The sequence below is a fragment of the Hibiscus syriacus genome, unplaced genomic scaffold (genome assembly GCF_006381635.1).
Source record: "Hibiscus syriacus cultivar Baekdansim isolate YM2019G1 unplaced genomic scaffold, ASM638163v2 tig00110472_pilon, whole genome shotgun sequence".
Taxonomy (NCBI): Eukaryota; Viridiplantae; Streptophyta; class Magnoliopsida; order Malvales; family Malvaceae; genus Hibiscus; species Hibiscus syriacus.
In genome coordinates, this window is record NW_024062752.1 from 2,209,538 (window position 1) to 2,229,291 (window position 19,754).

General features: G+C 34.4%; 1 protein-coding gene across 7 annotated transcripts; it reads left to right on the forward strand.

The window, feature by feature from the left end:
* The first annotated feature begins 1,158 nt into the window (after positions 1 to 1,158).
* Positions 1,159 to 15,792, forward strand: LOC120127876 (alpha,alpha-trehalose-phosphate synthase [UDP-forming] 1-like). Of its 7 annotated transcripts, XM_039145682.1 has the most exons (19): positions 1,159 to 1,302; positions 4,082 to 4,158; positions 7,165 to 7,564; positions 7,657 to 7,754; positions 7,846 to 8,234; positions 8,815 to 8,929; positions 9,105 to 9,206; positions 9,867 to 10,017; positions 10,916 to 11,004; positions 11,944 to 11,992; positions 12,620 to 12,720; positions 12,921 to 13,108; positions 13,483 to 13,600; positions 13,915 to 14,091; positions 14,173 to 14,295; positions 14,377 to 14,464; positions 14,566 to 14,696; positions 14,809 to 14,907; positions 15,070 to 15,792. In XM_039145682.1, the coding sequence occupies exons 3-19, from the start codon at positions 7,174 to 7,176 to the stop codon at positions 15,463 to 15,465; spliced, it is 2,805 nt and encodes a 934-aa protein (XP_039001613.1). In that variant the 5' UTR covers positions 1,159 to 1,302; positions 4,082 to 4,158; positions 7,165 to 7,173; the 3' UTR covers positions 15,466 to 15,792. The 7 variants fall into 7 exon arrangements, with proteins under 7 accessions (XP_039001613.1, XP_039001616.1, XP_039001615.1 ...); XM_039145685.1 differs by lacking the exon at positions 4,082 to 4,158; XM_039145684.1 differs by lacking the exon at positions 1,159 to 1,302 and having other exon boundaries at positions 4,024 to 4,158.
* Positions 15,793 to 19,754: the final 3,962 nt, after the last annotated feature.

The following is a 19,754-nucleotide window of genomic DNA, read 5'->3' on the forward strand; positions in this document are numbered from 1 at the left end:
AATTAAATTAAATCTATGACCAGATTGATAAAATGCGTAAGTAACATATACCAAATATATAATTATACTAAATATTTTAGCTATCATTTTATCCTCACTGTTAAATGTTAACAGTAGGCGACTTGATTGTCAGCATTTAAATATTAAGTGGCGTGATTTACAAAATTGAAAGATATGTGGTTAAATTAGAATCTTTATAGTTAAGTGGTCATGGGTGTAGTTTACCTAATAAAGATATATACCATGCTTTTAGGAGTTAATTGCATCAGACCACCTTAAATTATGACCCGTATTTTAAATTGATCCTTAAATTTTTGAATATTTTATTTTCATCCCTAAACTACGAATAATGTTCTAAATTATTCCTTAAACTCTTGGACATTATAATTTCATCCTCAAACTGTAACCCCACTTTAAATTAGTCCTGAAACTTTAGAACATTTCAATTTCATCAAAAACCTTTGATATATATTTATCACATATCATGTTAATAAAAACATTAGGCCAAGCTATATTATTATATATTTGAAAAATAATAAAAGTTAAGTTAAATTATGGCTGAATCTAAATACATATTTGGATGAATTATGGGATAAAATTGGAAGATTCAAAAGTTTAGGGAGCAATTTAGAATGAGAGTTACAATTTAAGGATGAAATTGAAATAATTAAAAGTTTAAGAATTAATTTAGAATGAGAATCATCATTTAAGGATGACATTAAAATATTTAAAAATGTTAAAATTAATTGAAAATGAAGACAATAATTTATGTATGTACCTTTAGTTTTTAGTCTGTAATTTCAGATTGTATTGCTGCAGTTGTTACTTGTGATGCAATTAACTATAACTTTGGATTACGTTAGTGAAATATATTGAGGCAAATAAAATTCATTATTTATATTATTTTTTTACTTTTGTTATATATTTTTTAAATTATATAAAGAAGCGAAATTTTAACGAATTTAAAATAATTTACCCATATAAAAAAAGGAAAATTTGAAAAGCGAGAGACAACAAATTCCCTCCAAATGATTGGGCACAACCGAAGCAAAGCCAATACGCCATTACTTAGTCAGTCTCTCCTCTCTCTCTCTCTCCCCCGCCAAAAAGAAAAACCCTCTGGATTCTCTCCTATATATACCCTCATCTTTTTCTCTCCAGAAAAATCGCTTACTCTGTTTTTATTTTCATTTTTAATTAAATCGAATTTGATCTCCAATAATTTGAGGCTTGTTATATTGAAATTCCTTATCACTTGAGCGGTTTCTTCAACTGCCAGATCTACTCCTACATTTTCTCGAGGTTAGTTTTTCTCCTTTCTTATTCTTTTCCGCTTCTTTTATGTTTTTCTTATTTGTTTTGTTTGAGTTTGAATATTAAAATATTGATTATTATTGTTATTTATTCTTGTTTGGAATTCCGATAACTAGAGGTATTGTTGATTCTCATCGTTGTTTTTCGTGATTCCGTTTAAGAATTCTTCTTGAGAAATGAGTTTCATACTTTCGAGGCTACTCTGTTTGGTTGCTGTTAAACGAGAGAGGAGATTTGGGAGTATATAGAAAGAAAGCTTTTGTTTCTTTGTTTTGTAATATCGAGATTTTATTGGTTTTCCAATAATGATAATTACTTTACTATTTATTTTCTCTAAGTGACTCTGTCCATATCAGGATTTTTTGTTGTTTTTTGAACGTAGGACAATACTGTTTTTTGGTTTATATAAAAGGCTAATTTACTCCTCTGAAAGTAAATTCCAGCTGCGAGTTGGAACTTGGAAACAGTAACCGGCATCGTTTACTTATTTGATCCTTTGGATGAAATTCGGTTATAGGAAAGTTGTTAGATTCATATGGTGATATTGAAAATTATAATCTGTAGACATTTTACTATTTTAGTTTTTAGGAAAGTCCCTAATTATATTGCTTCATTTTCCAATAAGATTATATATTAATTAGAAAGGTTTCACTAAATTGGTATTATGAGAGTTAATTATAACTTATTATTCTAAAATTCTATTGACAAAATAGATTAAAATACTGAAGTAATTAGTTTTTAGAAATAATTATTCAATAAAAAGCTGCTTCTTATTTTTTTAAAATATTGTGATTCCTTTTAGTTTTTAAAATACGATATTTGTCTTTGAAGTTTTTTTTACGTGTGTTAGATTCTAGTGTATGTAGCCAATTGGTAGGGTGCTACTTCTAGTGGAAGCCGAGTTTAGAGGCTGACAGAGCTGCATAGACTTTCTTTGGTTCTTAGACTTCGAAAAAGCACGAAATAGGTTCCTTTAATGAGGCACCGTAGAACTTGTGCTACAAGTATTCCATTAAAATTGAGGTTAAGCACATTTTGGTCCCTGCGAAAGTTGTTCTCAGATTTGTCATTAATATGGCTTTGGAGGAGGCTGCATTTTCGAGCAGTTAAATCATATAGCTGGCTTTACAGCCAATTGCATCTGGAACTTTCAAATATCATAATTTGCCGGAGGATATTTCTCTGTGAGACCCAGGAGATTGATATGTTAAGTCTCAGCTACCCTTGTAGACAGCAGTGTGTTTAACTTTTGGAAATAAGTTCAATAGTTGTAGTTCAAGGATTATACACTAGAAGGAAAAAGGGCCAAAATCATTAGTGAAGAAAATGACAATTTCTTTTAGCAAACTGGCCAACTTGCTGCCCATCTTGCTATTCTGAGAGTGTATAGGATGGTCTTAAAAAAAACAGAGAGTGGATAGGATGACTCTAATTTTAGTTGTTTTGATTGCGAAAGAGGGAGTGAGAACTCCATTGGAACTGGGCATTTACGTGTCTTCATTTCGTATGTAGATATTCCCCCACTTACAAGTCACACGTAGAATTTGAAAATCAGATTCATCTGTATATTGAGAAAAGAGTACATTCTTGCTCTTACCAAATCGTAATCGAGGTATGCTATATTTCTCTGTATGATACTTGTATTGTAATTTGAGTTTCAAGGAAAATCACGAGGAAAACCAGAGCGTAGTACTTTCTCCGTTAATCTCATTAGATGAAAACGAGGATTTTTTATGCTAGACTAGCCACTAGCCAACAGCTAACCATTACTTTCCCTTTGAGGCTCCAAGGTTCATGTTTTAGACGTTTTTAGATGTGACATTTCCTTGAGGCCACATTAAAAAATACTTTCGTAGGCCACAACATAAAATTCAGAGTTTTTTTTTACAGTGTTTTCACATTGCTGTGAGGTCATTCTTGCTTCCACGAAAGTGTTTGCCAGGCTGGATGATTAATATCTTCTCATCAGGTGATTTGGCCAGGCCAAGGTCCAAACCCCAGTCCAGGTCCAGACAAGGAGTCTGTGACATAATTTTTTTTCGGGACCCACAAATTGTGGGTACCAACCTTTCGTGAATGAGTGACAGATTTATATGCCTTCACTGAAAATTCCCTGGCGAGTGGCGCGCAATGTGTATCTTTTCACGGGCACTCACGCTCTAGGATCCCCCGTATCTTCCTTTCTATCTCTGACCACAAGCAATGATACCAACCCTACCCCACTTGCCTTCGTTTAGCACAAAGAAAGAACAAAGCAGCATGCAAAGTCCTTTCTGTCAATTTTCTGGTCTTCCCTCATTTCCTTTTCTTCCCTTCAATCGATTTAGTCACATGATTTATGGTTCTTTTCCGGTATTGTCTTTCGATAATAGCCATCTTTCAAAAAGACATTTAAACAAGATATTTCTGTTTGCTTATTATCATCACACTTTTGAAGAGCAAAAGTTTCCCCCTTCGCCTATAAGTTCATTCAGGTCTTCCCCAATCCCCATTTCCTCTTAGACCGTAAGTAGCAGCATTTTACTTGCCCATCTGTACCATTAATCTTCGACATTTTTAGCACCAAAATGCTTAATTTATCCATTTTTGCCGAATTTCATGGATACACTTTTCTTTTCTGTCTTTGTTCATCTTTCTTTCTTGTTTCTTTGGTTGCTATTCCTCGACTTGAATTGATTTTGGTCAATTGTTTTCTAACTAGTCTACAAGCTTTATGCTTTGGAATCTCATTGTTTTTTGACTTGGAAAGTTTGCTTGCAATGTGCAGAGCGTGTTACAAGGTTAGGTGCCCGACTCGTCTACTCGTACAGTACAAGTTGGTGGCAAATCATTTTCAAACATCAGGTTAGGTACCACGGGGATTCCTAATATGTTCTCTCTGTTTAATTTGGTTAAAGCAATTATCATTCAGGTTTTCTTTCAAGGAATCAATTTAGGAATACGTCAGGGCCAAGCATTTTGATTTGTCTTTTCGGTGCTCTACTTAAAAAACATGTCTGTTCTCAGTTGCGTCAATTTCCCAAGGTGGGAAAATGTCTGTTACTTCAAAATTTCCTCTAGTAAAATAGAGAAACCGTTGCCCCATTTGGTTGTTCTCCACAGGTCGAAAAATTGCCTTTTATTCTGAAATTTCCTCCAGCAAAAGTGTACTAGTGGCTCCCCACTCATCAGGGAAACGGTTGCCCCATTTGATTGTTCTCCACAAGCCGATGTTCAGAAATTTCCTCTAGCAAGTACTATAGCTCCCCACTCATTAGGGTAGGTTAACATGTCATCGCAACGAACATTGTTCATTGGCCACTGATCCAGTTCTTACAAGATTGGTATAGATGGTAAATTTTTATAAATTATTTCCAAATGAAAAACACATTTGAAAATACCTAGAAACGTTTTATGTATTCTTTTTGAAGGTGAAGAGGGGTTCGAAGCGTAAAACATAATGAGGACAATAAAAGTTTCGTCAAAGTTGAAACAATTCATGAATCATGATTAACACATGGCTCTTTTTCTTGCCTAGAATGCGGCTCATGCCACACATGCTTGCGCCCTTCCTTTAAGACATTTTCTTCTTAACTTAGACGACAACCTAAGTTAAATATTATTTTTTATTATTTATTTTAAAATTTTAAATCAAAATTAGGTATTGAAGATATAGAATAGTATTCCTCATAAATTATAACTTTTACACATCCAAATAACTATCACAATAATTAATTATCACAAAATATAGTTAGACTAATAATTGAAAAGATCACACGTGGTGAGATTGAAATAAAATAAAATTTAGACCAAGAGCCGAAACATAGTGAAACTCAAAATTAAGATATAAAGTCCAAAACTTTAATTTTGATTCATGGCTGGTAATCTTATTTTCCTTTTGAACTATTAATGTATTGAAATCTTTCTACATGTTACACATATATTTACACTATATATCACATTTTATACCTATGTTTAGCAAGAGTATACCTAATTTGACCAAATCGATTTCGATTTACTAGTATCTTCTCTTACCAAAAGTTGGACCTTAGCAGTTCCCACGCCTTTTTTTTTAGATATTCTCCTATGTAAGAAAAAAAATTCATATTTGAATTGCTTCTAAAGATCTGATTAATTGTTGCATTGCCCAGAATTTTCAATACTGTTTAGTAATTTTCTTCTTTGGTCAATTACAATGTAATGAACAAGTCAACTAATGATAGCAATCTGAGTGGACTTATTTATCAATTTTATGTATTCTTATACCTGCAACTTCTGAGAAAGTGTCCACGATGTTACTATTGTTTTAGCTTTTAGACTATTGTTTAGTCGCATTCTTCCATTTTACAGCATCTCCAAACAGTTATGTACTTCTCGCATTAATTTATTAATGGTGACGGCTCTTGTTTTCTCCTATTTTACGTTCTAGAGTGTGCCATGGTTTTCAAGGGTAGTACATTGATATCTCGAGCCTTTTGACAAAACCAGCTGACGACATTGGCTAATGCTAAAATATGAACTTGTCTTTCCTTTAACTGAAAGGAAAAAATGGTTTAAAATTTTTTTCTTGATGTTTTTAGAAAATAGGACAAGCTTTATTTGTTCTATCACTAACAAAATTAAAATAAACAAAAATTGAAGCGGTTCAGATTTATTTAGAATGGGTTTAAATTCCCGATAAGAGCTGGAATAATGCTCATGTGGTCTTATCCGATGAGGACCCACCGAGGAACGTGTAGAAAAACAAAGCTGAAGATATCCCCTAAGTGCTTTCGTCATTGAATATTTTTTAGTAATAATAATTTAAACACCGTACTAAATTACTTGATTGATATGGTCCCATTTTCTTACGTCTTCCGAGGTTTTGGATTAGTATTTTACTATACTAATTTTCTGGGTTTTTTGTTGGTAAAACTTTTTCTTCCCCGTTTCAACTCGATCTTTTATTTTCTTTCTGGTGTCACCTATAGTTGCATGGCTGGCTTTAAGTGCCCGTATAAATATTTCACAAGAATTGTGTTCCAGCCTTACTTATTTTCCTGCTATCATAAATCTCTACCACCCACAACTAGACTCTGCTGGAAATTTCCTGTTTCATTTCTTTACCTTTCTCATCTAATCCTTTGCTGCTTCAACTGTACCTAATACAGAAGTTCACGTGTTGTAGAAAAGCATATGCAGGTTAAATTTTCGTATTGGAAATATTGGGTTTTTTTGTTTTTAAGGATTTGGTCTTGAAGGTGGGAATTGATTTCTTTTTCGCTTTTCTCTTATTTTTGCTATTTTAAACGTGTTAAGACTAAGTTTAAGGTAGATTCTTCTAGTTTAACGAACTAATGTTTTAATTAAAAAAAATTTTGATGGTTTGCGTGCAATGAATTGGATTTTAAACTGGATGGCGGGTTCTTGTGGAATCTTTGAAAAATGAACGGAACTAGATAGCCGTGTGGATGTTGTCTTTGTTTCTGCTCAACTAATGTGCCATACCTGCTCCTTTTATCTCTGAAAGAAATCTTGGGCTTCAATTATTAACAATTCACGGTTGGACCCCATTTATGCATCAAATTCTGTGGATCCCATTTGATTTGTTATCTTTTCCTTTTTTTCTGTCCTTTTGTTTATATGTTGTTTGATACTTCTTTTTTTGTGAAATTCAAGCAATTAGAAGTTTATAATGGCAATGGAATTCTTAATAACTGTTTGTACAAAATAATTGGCAGCTGAGTCTTGTTTTTATACCACCTAATTTCGGAAGGCACTGAGCTTTCTGTGAATTATTCTGATTACTACACTTAATCTACTAAATCAAAAATGCAGCACATAAAATTATTCTGAGAGCTTATAAAATTGCTATTGGTTGTTGGTTTCTAGATTGAGCGTATGCCTGGAAACAAGTACAATGGTAATTCTACCCATATACCAACTCGTGTGGAACGCCTCTTGCGGGAGAGAGAGCTAAGGGAGCAAAGGAAAAGCAGTAGAGCTTCCCATTCAAATGAAGTCAATGATATTCATAAAGCAGCTGAAATATCTGAGAATGGCCCACGTTTTGGAGAAGGTGACAACTCTAGGGTTGCTTTGGTCGAAAAATACTTGGAAGATGCGGCAGCTGCAAGGGCATTGATAGAGGGATGTGAAAGACAAGATGGAAAGCCTTTCAGGCAGCGACTGTTGGTAGTGGCCAACAGGCTTCCAGTTTCTGCTGTGAGGAGAGGTGAAGACTCGTGGTCACTGGAAATAAGTGCTGGAGGTCTTGTAACTGCTCTCTTGGGTAAGATATCGACTCCCTTTTTACTTTGTTCATGTTTCAACGCTTCTACATTTTCCACTACATGACTATAATAATTTTGATGAACTTTCCAGGAGTCAAGGAATTTGAAGCAAGGTGGATTGGATGGGCTGGTGTAAACGTTCCAGACGAGATTGGACAAAAGGCACTTACCAAGGCTTTAGCTGAAAAGGTATTTAGTTGCATTTGAAGCATTCTATTTGGAATGCAATCCGGTTATATGCGGTATAGGAGACTTATTTTAATGGCACTTATCATTGCAGAGGTGTATCCCTGTATTCCTCGATGAAGAGATTGTTCATCAGTACTACAATGGTTATTGCAACAATATTTTGTGGCCTCTTTTTCACTACCTTGGACTTCCACAAGAAGATCGCCTTGCTACCACAAGAAGTTTCCAGTCCCAGTTTGCTGCATACAAGAAAGCAAATCAAATGTTTGCCGATGTTGTAAATATGCACTATGAAGAGGGGGATGTCGTCTGGTGCCATGATTACCACCTCATGTATCTTCCAGAATGCCTGAAGAAACATAACACCAATATGAAAGTTGGTTGGTTTCTACATACACCATTCCCTTCTTCTGAAATTCATAGGACACTGCCATCCAGATCTGAGCTTTTGCGTTCAGTTCTTGCTGCTGACTTGGTTGGGTAGGTTTCTGCTGATTTAACATGATTGATATATTTTACTTTTCAGACATAAGTTATCGATCCATCTCAAAGGATGAAATCTGTATATGCATAGTATAGCTTCATATTTTTACTCTTAGCCTATTTACCCCTCAATTTTTTGCAGTTGGTATTTCTTTCTACTTATACCAGGTCCATTGGCAGTTCTGTTGCACTGACATTTTCTCAGCCCTTATCTTAGTTTAGTTGTGGGAATTTGTTGATTTCACTTAATGTAACTACCATGTGCAATAGTTTAAACCAAACAAACAGAATTATGTGGTTTTGGCATAACCTTTTGCAATCGAACTTTCTGAAACTTTTCAGGGAAAGGTGATTCATTATTGAAGAAAAGTTGGCAAAATGAAAAAAAAAATCCTTATTTGTGTAGATGTTTGGATTTAAGATGGACTGGATTGCACTTGATTCTGATAGGTCTAAAGGTTTTAATACTTTGAAGTGGTTAATTCCCTTTGATTCTAGCTCTTCTGAGAATGTGTATCTCAGACTTGTATACCTGTTTGCTTAATGTGCACTTAACAATTTTTTTTACATGTTCCAGTTTTCATACCTATGACTATGCCAGGCATTTTGTTAGCGCGTGTACTCGAATTCTTGGATTTGAGGGGACACCTGAAGGAGTTGAGGATCAAGGGAGGCTGACCCGTGTTGCTGCGGTATGTTGGATTCCTATTTTTTTTCACTGGATTGTTCTTATGCCTTCAATTTTTTTTCCTTGTTGCTTCCTGTGTTGTACCAGGAATATTAGTTTTAAACATGTTTTTTCTTTGAACATGTTGCAATGGATTCTTATTCTTGTTTTTGTGGTTCTTTACTTGCTTGAGACATCAGTTTCCTATTGGGATAGACTCAGAGCGTTTCATTCGCGCACTTGAGCTTCCTAAGGTCCAGGAACACATAAAAGACTTGAAAGAAAGGTTTTCTGGCCGTAAGGTAGATGCTTTACTTACCTTTTGTCATTATTTATATTCTTCAATTTCTTCATCTGCTTGCTTGTTTCTAAATTTGAATCCTGTGATTTCTGGCTTTGCAAGTATTGGATCAACATTTTGTGTGATTGTTTTGACTGAATTCAGTGTTTGTTAAATATAAAGTTCTACCCTGATCATTGGTCAGGCCATGCTTTAATTACTAATGAATATCACTGATTTTTGATTCTATATATAGAAATGTGATATGTGTTTATAGTTTATAATATTTTAATGAGATACCAGAATACATACCTGTACTCGTTAAGCATCTAACCTAAAAATAATTGGCACTAAATGGAGAGGCCCAACTTTATAAGACTATAGAAACCCTATATTTAATGAATGTAGGATAACATCACCTAACAATTGTAGCTATATGTACTTTTTAGATTGAATTCTTTCTTTTCAGTTTTATTTCTATTTCACCAGTCAAGGCAATAGATTTAGAAATATTTTCCAACTCATCATACATGTTTGTAAATCCATGTAGAAAGAAAAAAAAAAACTTCTTATATACCTTTTTTTATGTTTTAGTATAAGTCTCATGCGGCCTTATTTTGTTGTGATTGCATTATTTTATTTGTTGCCTGTGTGCTTATTGTTAACTGTCCAAACTTGGCAGGTAATGCTTGGTGTTGATCGTCTTGATATGATTAAAGGAATTCCCCAAAAGATATTGGCATTTGAAAAGTTCCTTGAGGAAAATCCTTACTGGGGCGATAAAGTTGTTTTACTGCAAATTGCAGTGCCAACGAGAACTGATGTTCCTGAATGTATGCTTCTTCCTTTCTCTTGTTTGTAGATATGTGCTCCAATACTATTTATGTGTTTGCCAGGTATAGTATATTTCTGGAGTTAGTTTTCCTTTATAAGAAAGCTAACCCATAAAATATGATTTTCTGTTTTTGTTATATTTTAGTAATCTTGAGTCGGATCTTGGGCAGCGGTTGCGTAGGTGTTTTTGAAATCTGTTTTGGAACTGTCAATTGTGTATTACTAGCCATTGGACATAGAGAGCCTCCAGATGTTGCTGACTGACCATGTTAGACCAGGAATATCAGTTGGCAGTTAGAAGCTTTAAAGTGAAAAGTGCAGCTACAAAATGAGCCTGAAATTTTCACTCTCCTTTTGTACTTAATATGATATCGTCATTTGTATGCCTAAATATGTTAAAAAGTGTTAATTAGTTTATAAAGGATTTAGTTTTCCCGGACCTTACTTGTGAAGTCTGAACTAGAACATGGTGTAAGATGGCTTCAAACCATACTGCCCTTCTACGTGCTTCTGCATAGTGTCAGGTTTTGACATATAAATATGCTGTTCTAATTCGTCAATTGCTTACCTGAAGTATGTTTTGCTTCCTGAGAGAAGTTGAAGACAATCAACATTCTTCTCTTTACAGTGATCCTGACTCCACAAACTTTGCTTCAGTTTCTTTGTCCAATGAAAAAGAATTTGATATTGTTCACTAAAGAACTCTAGAAGTAAATGGAAAACGCTGGGTGATAATGTTTTCAACTTTGTCTTACTTATTTCTTGGGTTCATCGTGCATACTCAATTTGATCATGTCATTTTTTATTCTTAATGTGATCATTAATGAAATTATGTGGGAAATTCCTGATTAGTGTGTTTTGCTGACTGTTACTCTTAATTTTACTTACTGTCCACAGACCAGAAACTTACAAGCCAAGTTCATGAAATTGTTGGGCGTATTAATGGTCGGTTTGGATCATTGACTGCAGTACCAATTCATCACCTGGTCTGTCTTTGAGTTTCATGCTTTATATACTTTGCTTGTATTTTATCTGCTAGCTTCATGAATACTTTTATTTGAACCATGTTGCCTGTCATTTTGGCATACTAGTATTTATCTTTTTATCATCCTATTTTGAACATAATGTGCATGTATTAAAGATGATTGAAAACAGCTGGGCTGCTATTATTCAAGTAGTAGTGAAATATGAAACATCTTGCAGAAAGTTAAATGTTAAAAATTAGCCATTTCTGTTGGACTTTGAATGGAAGAGAGAGTAGAATTGAGTAGAAGAAACAGTTCCCCTTTTCTTGTTTTGAAATTAGAGTAGAGTTGAGAATTTATCATAATGGGGTTTTCTCAGAATTAACAGTATGTCCCAGATTCAAAGCATTACTAAAGTAGAATTTTGTGTTGTAATTTTGCCTCGACATCCTCTACCGAAGAACTCAAAAACATGGGATATCTTTCATTCTATTTTCCTTTTGTCCTCCCCTTTCAAAAAAGTTAGAAAAGTTTACCATGAGATTTTGCTGGTACATTCTCTATACTTGTAGTTTGATCATGCGATTTATTGCCTTAGGAAGATAGGTCCACTAAATTGACTAAAGTTTTAAATGCAAAGGAAGTACTTGCCTTCTGTGGATTCTGTGAGTTATACAAAACTTTTACTTTTATGAACTTGCTAGACTAGAATAGAAATATTAATGTACAGGAGAGTGATATATTGTCTGAACTATAGAATGAATTATAATAGTCATAATAGGTCAAATTTCAGGGTTTGTATTTTTTTTCCTGAATGTTTTGTAATTTTTTTTTAATAATTGAACATGTTTGTGATAATGTGTTCCTACAAGCAAGATAAAACATATTTTAAGTTATTGTTTGTTGTCATGGATTTTTAATCACCGGGGTATCTTCCAATGCTTTTTTTCATCTGAACAGGATCGTTCTCTCGACTTTCTTGCGCTATGTGCATTATACGCTGTTACTGGTACTTGTTCAATTGTTTTTTCTTTTCATTCTTCAGTTTATTTGTTTGATCCTTAATTGTTTTACCACTGAACTTTTTGAAATTAGTCCTCTTTTCTGTAGTTGCAATTACAGCTAGTACTCAAGACACAAACAAAGACCCTGATTTCACTTCTTTCCATTAATATTCTATGGAAAGCATGATTAGTTCATGTGTGTTTCTGTGAAATGCAATAAAGTTGTTTTTATTGTCTTTTGGCACTTTGAAGGATTGCAACTTTTCACAAAGTTGAGACTTCTAAAGATCTTATCTTATCTGGAAAAATCCAATAATTTTGTGCAAAAAAAACCACGTTTAGAGACTTTACTATGAAGTTGTCATTGTAACCTGTAATTTCGATTGTCACAGAAGTAGCAATCTCGAGAATTGGTTCCCTCAATTCCTTTTAAATATTTATTAGTATCCATGGGATTAGTGAAAATCTGTTTTAGAATATATTTCTTTTGCACCATGCAAAGCTCATATAATGATAACCTTTTGGTCATGATTGATTCAAGATATGATTCTCAGTACTAAAATTTTCATTACACTGTTATTTAGTTGTGGATTGATGTCTATCATAATGGATGAATTTCCTCCTTTCTTCAGATGTTGCGCTAGTCACGTCCTTAAGGGATGGCATGAACCTTGTCAGCTATGAGTTTGTTGCTTGCCAGGATGCAAAGAAAGGGGTTCTCGTTCTCAGTGAAGTAATTATTTACTACTTAAAGTATTCTTTGAATGTTTTTTCTTTGAAAAAACTGTTTCTTTCTGTACTTGATTTTCATTCTAAACTGAAGACCTTTATGTTATTCAACATTCTTTTTTTCACGTAGTGTTTACAGTTCTGTACTCAGATTTTTGTGAAAGTAGTTCTTTCCAACCTTAATACCCTTGATGTATATTACAGTTTGCTGGTGCTGCACAATCTCTTGGTGCTGGAGCAATTCTAGTAAATCCTTGGAATATCTCTGAAGTGGCTGCTTCTATTAGCCAGGCTCTGAACATGTCAGCTGAAGAAAGGGAGAAGCGACATCAGCACAATTTCCATCATGTGACATCGCACACTGCTCAAGAATGGGCTGAAACATTTGTAAGGTATGCATTCAATTTGTGTCCAATTCTGAAATATATCTTTTGGCTTGTTCTTTATTGCTTTAGAGTTTCAAAACCCTCTGGAACATGTTGATCATATAGACTAGGCTAACTGGGCGTAGGCAAGTTGGGGCATCGGACCTCACCCATTTGCTTTTAGCTTTAGGTGCCTTAGCATGTGAATGCTAGAGATGATCATCAGTACCAATTCTTTGTGTTCACTCTCGAGATAAGTACATTTTATTACCCAATAATAATATAATGACGTGGAAATTTCTCCCCCTCATTAAAACTAATGTGTCTCTGTTGTTCTAACCATGTCATGGAAAAATTACCAGAATTCACAGAGATTTGATTTTCCTATAAATACTTTGCAGTGAACTGAATGATACTGTTGTTGAAGCAAAACTAAGGACAAGCAAAAAGCCTCCTGAGCTTCCTCAAAATGATGCAGTGGAACGTTACTTGCAGTCTAGCAACCGATTGCTGATACTGGTATGGTTGTTTTTACCAATAATCTCTGTTATTTTAAAATTCCCCTTTACCAGTAAAGGCTTTAATCCAAGGCCTGAAAGTATAAGATACACATCAAGCCCATAGCCTGTATGATTGTTCTTGTGTCAACTAAAAGCAAGTGATATTTGCCCTTTCTTTAAACATTTTTATGTGATATAACCATTACTGTCTATGATAATGTGATTGTTAGCTCTACGGTTCCTTTCCCCTCTTCTTTTACCGGAGGCATACTATTAATGTTCCATATGCTTCCTATGTTGTTGACCTCATCTTGGGGATGGCCCAAAACTCAGGGTCTTAATGCAACATTAACCGAACCAGTGGATACTCCTGGGAGTAGAGGTGATCAATTCAAAGAAATGGACCTTAAATTGCACCCCCATTTAAAAGAGCCCTTAACGGCTCTTTGTAATGATCCAAAGACAACGATAGTTGTCCTTAGTGGGAGCAAGAGAGATGTCTTGGATGAGGTACTCCTGGGAACTTTTTTGCTTTCTTTCTGTTATATTCTTTGTTTGTCCTCTATCAAAACCAACTGATTGCTCTCGCAGGACTTTGGGGAGTATGACATGTGGTTGGCTGCGGAAAATGGGATGTTTCTACGTCATACAAAGGGAGATTGGATGACAACCATGCCAGAACACTTGAATATGGAATGGGTTGATAGTGTGACGGTAACTAAATTGTACATAATGTATTCTACATCCAATTTGTCTTTCTTGCTTTGCCTAATTATGCCGATGACATGATGGCAGCATGTTTTCGAGTATTTCAGAGACAGAACACCAAGATCACATTTCGATTTCCGTGAGACGTCACTTGTATGGAATTACAAGTATGCAGGTACTTCGTTTGATCTTCGAATTTTGAGTTTTCTCTTGATTGATACCACTCCTGCTTGTCTGAACCTGTCTTGTATTTCCTTTCGTGTTATTTGTCTATAGATGTCGAATTTGGAAGACTTCAGGCAAGAGATATGCTGCAGCATCTCTGGACCGGCCCAATTTCTAATGCATCTCTTGATGTTGTTCAGGGAAGTCGATCAGTTGAAGTGCGACCAGTTGGTGTTACAAAGGTAACTGCCTGTTCACCATACATGGATTTTGTTTAAATCTATTTTGAATACTTTTGGTATAGTGGCAATGGAGATGCTTGCTTGCATATTTGATAATTTCATTTAAATCCAGGGGGCAGCTATCGATCGTATTTTGGGAGAGATAGTTCACAAGAAATCGATGATGACGCCAATTGATTATGTCCTTTGTGTTGGACATTTCCTGCAGAAGGTAATATTCTCATCAATCTTGCATTAAAAAAATCCTTATTTAAACCATTTTTACTACTTTGAGATGTTTCATACTCGCGTATATTGTTGAACAAAACATGCATGGTATTAAAACTCCGTTTGATGTCCTTTAACGATGAGATAATTTTCATGGCTTCACCAGGACGAAGATGTTTATACGTTTTTTGAGCCGGAGCTGCCTTCTGATGCAATAAGTGCGCCAAGAAGCAAGCCACCAAATGATGGATCAAGGTTACCTACAGAGAGAAAGGTTCCTTCGAAGCTTCCGGCAAACAAAAATGGGGCAAAATCATCGCAGACAAAGACGCTCTGTCCATCTCCTGCCCCTGATAGAAGAATCAGCAATAATAACCATAGTGGTGGGAACGTACGACGTGCATCACCGGAAAAGGAAAAGATGGCCTGGAGCGTGCTTGATCTCAAAGGAGATAACTACTTCTCCTGTGCCGTTGGACGGACTCGTACAAGTGCTCGATATATGCTTGGTTCATCTGATTATGTGGTCGCATTTCTGAACAGACTAGGAAATGGCTCTTGATCATGCGCAATAATCCATCTCTCTGGCATGACCGGAAACTGACAGAACACAACAAACTAAAAGCGTATTTTAATGTTCGAGACAGATAGACCGCTGTTTATTGGCCCTTCTTCCATCGATTCTCCCATCCTTCCGAGAGCAAACTCAAGTTTTCGGCACATGAATAAACCGCCGCATAGTTTGTATTGGTCTCTCTATATATATTAGGAAGGAAAACAATATACGGCGACAAAATTTTGGCTTCATTGTTGCAGCCATTTTTACAACAGCTACAATTGCTTTTACACCTGTATGAATGTTAAAAATTATGGTTTCAGTTTCTCTTCACTCTGCAACTTCATCAAAACATGCCCTATAGTATTAAAGGCGGATATACATCTATATATATTGTTGAAACTGTTGTTTCTAATTTTTTTTCTAGCGAAATAACAAATTCTTTCATAACCATAATTGATATTTAAAATTGAAATTCTTAATTGATATTTAAAAACAAAATGATAAAATTATGACAAGTGACTATACTTTTAACTCTATTTATAAGTTTAAACTTATTAAGTGACCTCAAAGGTTAAAAAAAGTATTTTTAAAATTACGTTTGTAGATGCACATGTTTATGGTTAAAAAAAATAACATGTAATATCTTTTAACACTTTATTTTGGGGTTTAAAATTCCGGTACGAATATACTAAATAATTATGCTTATATTATTAATGAATATAAACTGTAACTGTATATATATATATATATATATATATATATATATATATGAGGATATAAGGAATCGTGCAAGAAATATTTTATTTTTATTATTTTTTATTGTAACAAAACTCAATTAAAATAATAAAAAATAACATAAAGGAAAAATTATCTTTCTCTCTTATTTCAGTGATTAAAATAATCGTCAAATGAATTGAGAGTAATTGAAACATATTTTAATTTATAATCACTTTTAGTTTTGAAGAAACTTAATTTCGTCCATAACTTTTATTATATTATATAATGTATTTACATTGTAAATTATATTATATAATATATGCATTTATATTTATTAATTGTTTCATTACATATCACAAGTCCAATGTCATAATTAAGGCCCATTACAAGGCTGCCCAAATACAATAATGGTCCAACAACAACCCAAAGACCAAAATGTGCGGTCCAGCTACAAGTGACCCAGTCCAAAACGCGAGCTCGTGTGCTTAAACCGAACCATCTGGAGTAGCCCGCGTGGAACCCTACCCAAACCAGCCTCCAAGCAACCCTAGTTCACTCGTCTCTCCACCAGCGTCGTAGTCTCCTATCGCACGCCTTCATCACGCCTCCAACAACCCGAGTCCCACGCCGAAGATCTCGACACCCACAACAAACGCAACCAACAACAGTAGATCAATCATATTAGGAGTTTAAAAATATTTCTTTTCTCCTATAAATAAAGCATTGTAAACACACGGATGGCGACACAAAATATACAAGCAAATTTCAGAGAAGTTGCAAGTGTTACGAGAGCAAAAACAGTGAGAAACTAGGCTATTTTTTTAGATTTGTATTCGAAAGAAGAATAAATATAAAGGTATCTCTTTTACCTTTTTTCAATTTGGTCCATTTGCATGCTTCGATTGCTATTGTTTTCGATTTGTAAAACCCCGAAATCGTTCGACCGATGACCAAGAAAAGGGTGGGTTTCAAAATTTTAAACCTAGATCTACCCCCGAGGCTATTTCTTTTTTAAAATATTTTTTTTGAAGTGGGAACAAAAGGAGTTTTCGAGGTTTTTAAAAAAATAATAATAATTTTTTTTCGCCGCCGATGACGGTGGCTGACGCCGGTCAACGGCAGCGACGAGTCGGTGCATGGTGGCCAATTTCTGGGTTCTTGAAGAACCCGACCATGTTCTTCATTTTTGAAGAACATTGGAGAGAATTTGAGAATAGGGAGGGGGTTTCGGTTTTTTGAAGAGGAAAATGAGAAATTAAGCAAAAAAATGGCTTTTATGCTGGACCCAATCCAGCCCACCGACCCGACCCATATACCTTGGGATCTGCGAGTTTTTTAAGAAAAATGGGTAAATCCCATTTTTTGACCCCGCTTGTTTTAATTCTTCCATTATCATCCCTAATATCTCCTAAAATCGATCCCCAATTCTATTTTTTATTCAATTCGACCCCTTCATATTTTATTATTATTATTTATTTTTTATTTAAACAATGTATTTATTATTATCTATATTTTTATTATTTATTGTTTTTATTATTTTGTTTTCATTTTTTATTTATTATCACTTCTTTCGGTATTTTAATCTATGTATATATATATATATATATATATATTATATCACTAATATATATATATATTTATACCACTACTATATTTTATCGTTATGTATATATACTTTTAATATTTTTGTTACTATATATATATTTATTAGTTATTTGTTATTTTTTTTACATTATATTGTATATATGTATATTTTTCTTTCTTTTTACTTTCTTTTAATTTTTTATTCTTTTTACTTTATTTTTTTGATGTTCATGTTATTTCTTTTCTTCTTGTTTTTATTTGTTGATTGTATATAGATTTTTACTATTTTATTTATTATTTTATGTTTTTATTTTATTTTTGTTTTTATTCCTTTTTATTTTCTTTATCTTTTATCTTCATGCTGAATTCTGTATTTCCTTTCTCTCTCTCAATTTTATTTATTTTCACTTTTTCTTTAACACATTTCTTGACTTTTGTAAGGGTACACTTTTAAAACTATCAGAGGGCAGTTCAAGGGTGCTAACCCTTCCTTGACTGTACCCGACTCCCGAATCCGACACATCTTTGGTAAGACGCAGATCAGGTAAGAAATAAGGTATCCGATCTACCCATTTGCTCTAAAATAAAAGATCGGTGGCGACTCCAATTCATTTTCCTAAGTCGAAGCCCAATTCCGGGGCCCAACCGAAAGACGATTCCGACAGCTTGGCGACTCCGCTGGGGACAAGTAAGTGAGTCAGGCTAAGGTAATTTCCAGTTGTCTTTTTAACGAAAATGGTAAATTTAAATTTTAAGGTAACATTTCGATCCTTATTGTTTACTTTTGATTATATTTTCAAGTAAATAGTTGTACTAATCGTTTTCTAATGATTTCAGCCTTCCAAACTTGTTTTTCATCTAAGGCTGTATAACCGAGCTCCAAACCCTATTTAAGTAGGGGTGAAAGCGACGCTCCCGTGAGAATTTATTCTCCGTATGGGCCTAGCAAGTAACCTTCGGGATTCATATACCTTATGCTTTCGTGTGAATTTATTCTCCGTATGAGTATAAAGAAATGTTTCCTCTCGAGTTTAACTTAGTCCACATAAGCTTGTAATGAGCTTATGACTAAGGGTCTAGCAGGCCCAAGAGGGCACCAGTAAGGATAACTCGGGTACCGGTTTTAGAACCTAAACCGGGAGACTATGGAGAAATAAAGCCTACCCCAAAACCCTATTACAAACCCTAGGATATTTTTACCCCTAATCATGTTGTTTGCTTGTCTTTTCACTTTTCTTCCTTTATTTCATCATATATATTTCTTTTATTATTTTTACTAACTTTTTGTTTTAGTGTTTGTCTTTTTCTAGCATTTCAATCATTTAAAAGAGGTGTTGGTCCACTAAAAACATGTTTTTTAAACATAAATAATTTGTATTAATGGACAAAAGGGTTATAATACAGGAGATGAAAAGCTCAGAAGTCCAGCCATGGTCAGAGAATACTCAGGATGAACCGGGATTTCCATTGTGCACATCAAACGTCAACTTTTTGAGCTGTAAAGGTTGCAGGGGCAAGACGAGGAAAAGGTTGCTGACCTGGAGAGTCCTTTCAAAGACAACAAGAACAAAATGACAAAACGATAGCTAAAATTAGAGGCTATTGTTAACAAATTCAAGAAGCAAGCTTCAGATAGTTCTCATCGATGGAGGGCTCCAGTGGCACTTTCGTTGGGAATAGACTCAACAGAAAGTGAAAGCCGGAGATGTAGTCCTTCGAGACTTTTTTTGGGCAAGCAGCTCGTCACTTGCACGGCTTATACCGAGGAGTCGAACAGTTCAACAGGGCATTCAACCAGTGATAGGAAAAGATTGAAGATGAATCAACCAGTTCGAATTTGTTCGAGATCTATACCATCAAAATGTTTTTTGTCTCTTAAAGATGTAACACTTTTTCCCCCAATAAGGATTATTTATAATAACAGACACATTTTTTTGATCAATGCCTCGATCATTTCATGCATCATGCATTCTTGTATATTCCACATTATT

Coding starts and splice junctions, on each gene's coding strand:
- LOC120127876 (XM_039145681.1), top strand. Junction 10,018..10,915: donor GAGAACTGATGTTCCTGAAT/GTATGCTTCTTC, acceptor TACTGTCCACAG/ACCAGAAACTTACAAGCCAA. Junction 12,721..12,920: donor GGGTTCTCGTTCTCAGTGAA/GTAATTATTTAC, acceptor TGTATATTACAG/TTTGCTGGTGCTGCACAATC.